This window comes from Gadus macrocephalus, chromosome 8 (assembly GCF_031168955.1).
Source record: "Gadus macrocephalus chromosome 8, ASM3116895v1".
Classification (NCBI taxonomy): Eukaryota; Metazoa; Chordata; class Actinopteri; order Gadiformes; family Gadidae; genus Gadus; species Gadus macrocephalus.
The window spans coordinates 1394973-1400972 of NC_082389.1; the positions used below are offsets into that span (position 1 = coordinate 1394973).

The 6000-nt window shown below is 47.4% G+C and overlaps 1 protein-coding gene across 1 annotated transcript in view; it reads right to left on the minus strand.

Annotated features, from left to right (window-relative positions):
* The window catches only part of ak5 (adenylate kinase 5), a 50493-nt gene that overhangs the window by 38026 nt on the left and 6467 nt on the right, over positions 1–6000 (minus strand). Inside the window, exon 4 of the mRNA XM_060058146.1 lies at positions 5959–6000. This exon is cut by the window's right edge and continues 72 nt beyond it. Within this exon, the coding sequence (XP_059914129.1) occupies positions 5959–6000 (42 nt within the window). The remainder of the gene's footprint in view (positions 1–5958) is intronic.

Consider the following 6000-nt stretch of genomic DNA (forward strand, 5'->3'; position numbering starts at 1 on the left):
CCTCACACAATGGCAGCCTGCAGCTAGCGATGACTGGAATGGAAAGCTACAGTTATTAAGCAATCACAGTTAAACTTCAACATAAACATGTAAGAGCACTGGCTAGCTTAATGGCTGGGTAGCCGACATCCCATGCGTGTGTGAGTGTGTGGTTGTGTGTGTGTGTGTGCGCGTTGGCATGTGTGTGTGTGTGTGTGTGTGTGGTGTGTGTGTGTGTGTGTGTGTGTGTGTGTGTGTGTGTGTGTGTGTGTGAGCGTTGGCATGCGTGTGAGTGTGTGTGTGTGTGTAGAATCGGTCGGCCTGGACTTCCATACAGCACTAAGGTCCTCTTTCGGAGGCGGTTGAACGAGATCAGGGCTGAACGCCGGGCTGAGGGCGAGCTGACATACTTTGAATCCAGCTCCAACACCGGCAGCACAGACCTCTTAGAGCATGATGAATTAGTGCATGAATGAATGACAGGGGTGAGAGTGATGCATGTGACTTTGTGCTTGTGTGTCAGCGGAAACTAGAGAGAGAGAGAGAGAGGGAGGAGAGCGAGAGAGAGAGAGCGAGAGAGAGAGAGAGAGAGAGAGAGAGAGAGAGAGAGCGAGAGAGAGAGAGAGAGAGAGAGAGAGAGAGAGAGAGAGTGGAGCCCGATCCATGAGTGACGACAAGCAAGCCTCAAGAATCAAATCGTAATGACCATGTCCATCTTCTAATGCAAGTAAGCTTTCTTCACTCTCCATAGGTAGGCATAGATAAGGTGCCCTCATGAGGAGAGACCAATGGAAAGCTGGGAGTACAGTGGAAGATACACGAAACGATAATGCAACAGCAAGGGGGAAAAACAGAGCTGGACGGACAAGATTCAAAGACAAGCTCCGAGTGAGATGAGAGAGCCTGCGTTGGCCTTTTGATTTGGACAGGAGGTAAAAATAAAGAGACTTAAGGTCTCGGATGAAAGGGGAGGTGAGTAGAGAGGGAGAGGGGGGGAACGGGGGAGGGGGGAGGGGAGGAGGGGGGCGTCCCTGGGCATTACCCTGAATGGGGGGCAGCACGATGAAGATTGGCCCCACGAGGCTTTCTCAGAAGCGGCAACATCAGTGGTGTGTGTGTGTGTGTGTGTGTGTGTGTGTGTGTGTGTGTGTGTGTGTGTGTGTGTGTGAGTGTGTGTGGTTGTGTGTGTGTGTGTGTGGTTGTGTGTGTGTGTGTGTGTGTGTGTGTGTGTGTGTGTGTGTGTGTGGTTGTGTGGTGTGCATGTGCGAGTGTGTGTGGTTGTGTGTGTGGTTGTGTGTGTGTGTGTGTGTGTGTGGTTGTGTGTGTGTGTGTGTGTGTGTGTGTGTGTGTGTGCTTTAAAGGCACATACGTGCAGCGTGCGGCGGGCAGCATCACTGGAGGAGGAGGGTCTAGGGGGGGAGGCTGAGCCCGTGAGGAGGCAGTAACACCTGCCTCCTCACGGGGGGGGAGCTCTGAGAGGAGCCCGGCTTCAGCTCGCTGCTGTCTAAGCTGACGTTAAGATGACGTTCCCAGGATGCCATGTGTGTTCCTTTCTTTTTTGTCAGCGATTGTTTTAACACCGGGGCCTTTGTGGGGCCTTATCGTATCGGTCAGCTCAGAGCTCTGATGCTTAATGGTGAGCAACATGAAGCATAACATGTTCAGCATTCGTAGCTTTGAATAAACTGCCTCAGAGCGATGTCCCGAATCCTTTTCCTCAAATCTGTGCACTGTGGTTTCTGTATGCACAGCGTTCAGTCGAATTGTATTTTATTGTATGACAATGTTTATATGTGAAGCACTTTGAGTCTGCCTTGTGTATGAAAAGTGCTACCTAAATAAAGTGGCCTTGCCTTGCCTAAAACAGCTGTCGTGTGACCTCCACGTTTAAGAAGGCCAATCCAGAAATTACCTTTCCGTCTTCAAATCCAGTTGAGCTTTTGATTCTCAAGGAAAATGGAAGAAATGGACTACCTCCATTAAAAAAAGATGAAGCTACATAATCAGCAAACTGGATATAATACAAACATTATACTGGTGTACCCCCTCTCTATTGTTCATGGTTTGTACTTGGATTGTGTGTGTATGTCTAAAATTGTTGACGTTAGCAGGGGAGATCTTCACTAAAGAGAAGAAGGAAGAGGATGACGGGATCAGATCTGGTGGCATTAGAGCTTATTATTTTCAGCCAGGAAAGCGGCTTGCATTTACAGACCCTTCCACGTCTGCGATCGAACCGTTGGGCGGCTCGTTAACAGAGGAAGCGCCATGGTAATGCTGTGCTCTCACGGCTGATACGATCGCATTCCTTTAATAAAGCAGTGCTCCCTTAATTAGATTGTTCAATCCCAGGGCTTCTGCACCAGCCCTCCCCCCCCCCCCCCCCCCCCCCCTTCCTGTAGACGCCTTCACTCAACAAAGACCCACCATGACCTGTTTTGTCAATGGTTGCCTAGAGACTAGTCATATACACAATCAGTCTCGTTTGCTATATTCCCTACTCTTAACTCTATTAATATCTCAATTCAAGGCCGTTATCCCCTATGGCCTGTCACGATCGTGTACTCATGTTTGGGCTGTATCAAACCCAAACAATTATTGCAAATAAGAGAAGAGCCAATGATAAATGATAGACATTGCTCGTCGCCGAGGAATTTGTTTCATCCCATCGACACGGTGCAATAAAGTCTGCTATGTCATCTGCCTTGTAGGGTGATATTGTCAATGACTACGTGTCAGCTGGTATCTTCTGGGCAGAGCATCTTAATTACATACAATCTCCTTTGTGTTTTGTACGCAGCGACTGCTGATAATAACCATGGCTATAACTCTGCTGTCTGCTTCAGCCAAGGTAGAGAGAAGGTGTGTACGTGTCCCTCTGTGTGTACGTGTGTGTGAGTGTGTGTGTGTGTGTGTGTGTGTGTGTGTGTGTGTGTGTGGTGTGTGTGTGTGTGTGTGTGTGTGTGTGTGCGCGCGCGCGTGCGCCAATGCGTGCAAGCGTCTGCGTGTGTTTGTGTGCACAAGTTTTGTCAAGCCACAACAACATGGCATTTGGAGAAGCCCACGAGACCAGAAGAGACGGATGCGTCTCGACGTGTATCCGGCTGCCGCCGTGGCCGTCTACCGAGCCTCCTCTTCCTCTCCGAGGATGCTTTGTCCCTGATTAGGAGGAAGAGGACCCTAACCAGGTGGAGAGCACATTAGGCCTGGATGGTAAATTGGCCCAGATTAATGCTGGGCCTTTCGAACCGCTAAGCACATTCGAAAACTTTTCACACAAAATGACGTTACCTACATTGATTGAGTGATGGGGTTGAGTAACAGTGCTGTCTAACCCTGAAAAGGGCCCTATCCATGGGTTTGTTATCAAAAGAACAAAAAGTATGCATCACAGCACTAGACTCGGCACTCAGTAGGAACAAAGGGAAGGGCTTTGAATATAATATGGGTGGATTTTTCCTTTTTTTCGAGGCGACACTATTTCTACCTCGTGTGTTTTGGTCCTGGTGGGGCTCAAAGCTGTGTGATGGGAACCGTCACACCACCGCCGTCCTGTATGCATGAGTCAGAAGAACCCCTCTGACCGAGGCAGACAGAGACGTGCAGCTGTTATTACGCTGGATTATCAAGGTGACGGGGTGAGAGCGAACCGGGATAACTCCTCCAGGATCTCAGCTTGGTATTAAAAGTCTTAAACACCGTCAAATGCTTGATACCGTCATATCTCTGATCTGCGTACGGTTTGAAGATTCCTCCACCGTGGTGGTTATGTCACGCGGCGGATCGCAACAGGTGTTTTAATCAAATGTTTTTTCCTCCTGTCATGCAGGAAATGCCAGACACATAGCTCGAGTACAGCAGCTTCTGAATAAATAAATGCATTTATACAGACAGACAGACAGACAGACAGACAGACAGACAGACAGACAGACAGACAGACAGACAGACAGACAGACAGACAGACAGACAGACAGACAGACAGACAGACAGACAGACAGACAGACAGACAGACAGACAGACAGACAGACAGACATTATATTAGCTAGATCTGTTAGCATAAGTGCTAGGATGGCTCCTGTCTTGATAGGTCCCTTGTTAGTGGAAAGGTTACATGGACGCCTCACAGGGTAGGAAGACACTGACTCACTGAGGATGGTAGAGAACCTTACAATTCCACATCTGTGATAAATTCACAAATTCTTAATCCGCATTAACTACTTACTGTTTCCTTTTGAGGTCAAATTTCTCAATCGCTAACTATAAAAAGAAGAATAACGCATACCCAAAATTCAAGTAAAATTGGCCCTTCAAAAGAAAATTACTGACAAACCTCTCATCCTCCGTCTATATCAAAGACTTATTGAAATCAAATCCCAGAGTAGCAAAGTCCTTAATCCTTAATAACAATATTCCGTCATAAAGATAGAAAAAGAACAGGGAAGTTGGGCAAATAAAACCATCATCCTCTCATCAGGCAGTTAGACGGGCTGATACTCATCATCATCATCATCATCATCATCATCAGCATCATCATCAGCATCATCATCTTATCAACCCGAGAATATACACTGCAGAGTGACACCTGCTCAAAGGCTCCAGACAAATCGCCCAAGCCAGCTGAGACACCTGCCGATCCCATCTGGAACCTGTGTGTGTGTGTGTGTGTGTGTGTGTGTGTGTGTGTGTGTGTGTGTGTGTGTGTGTGTGTGTGTGTGTGTGTGTGTGTGTGTGTGTGTGTGTGTGTGTGTGTGTGTGTGTGTGTGTGTGTGTGTGTGTGTGTGTGTGTGTGTGTGTGTGTGTGTGTGTTGGTGCGCTTGCGTGTGTGTGTGTGTGTGCGTGTGTGTGTGCGTGTGTCTATGTGTGTGTGTGTGTGTGTGTGACTGTGGGAAACTGTTTGAACCTTAAGAGTTCAAGCCGTCCTGTCAACAGACATTTCCGTTCTGCCGGAGTGTCCTTGGGCAGCACACATTGACTCTCTGTCGGACGTGCTCATGTTCTATTTCCGAACGTGTAACAGCTGTCGTACCTCTTGTATGTGATAGATAGATGTATACTTGTGTTGGTGGAGAGGAGAGTTTACTCTGGGCTCAATCAGCGTCTGTAGTATATCCTTTATCCATTCGTCTGTTTCATTTAGCCTTTGGTTTTAGGCGACAGTCAGTTGCCTATGCTAGCTTGCAATGGAAGTAAGCCCGATCTGTTGTGAGGTCGCACGCACGCACACACGCACGCAAACATGCACGCACACAACGTGCGCACGCACACACAGCTATAGGCGACCACAGCCTCCTGTTTGGTGGTTGAAGGAAAGCAAAGCCAGAGAGAAGCCCTCTGTGTTGACAATGTAAACACGCACGCAGCCTCAACTCCTCAACAGGTGTGACCCAAACGCAGGAGTCAAGTGCAGCCTACTTGACACTACATGTGTATCTCAGGGGCTATTATGAACCTCTGAGCTGGGGTGTGGTAGGCAGTGGTTCTCAAATGGGGGTACTCATGCCCCATATGGGTACTTTGGAGTACTGCAGGGGGTACTCCTGGAAAATAATAAAAAGATGTTGTAAGTATTTGCACCCTTTTAATGTTCATTTTTTCATTGCAAAATAGAACGCACATAGATTATTTATGTTAATTGTATTTATTTTCTCCCAAAAGTGTTTTGTGCAAGTGAAGGGGAAAAATAACTCAGAGTACACTAGTAGAAAAACGTTGAGAACCACTGGTATAAGATATAGCTGTATACTTTTGGTATTTCAACCCTTCTTTCCTCATCACTTTCCATTCTGTTCACCTTATGATTGCAGCAATACATTAAAGGTCAACCAACAAATAAAGCGAAGCAAGTAATAACTTCATTCCTCCTCCTGAATAAAGAATGAGCCGTGACTATATTCGTTCCAAGGTTATTAAGGAGCCTTCTGCCCTGCAACCTTCCCGTCTCCAGACAACCTTGATCAAAATATGATTTATTCATCTCACCTGGTCTTCAAATGACAAGGCCTGTCCAACGTCACGCGGGAA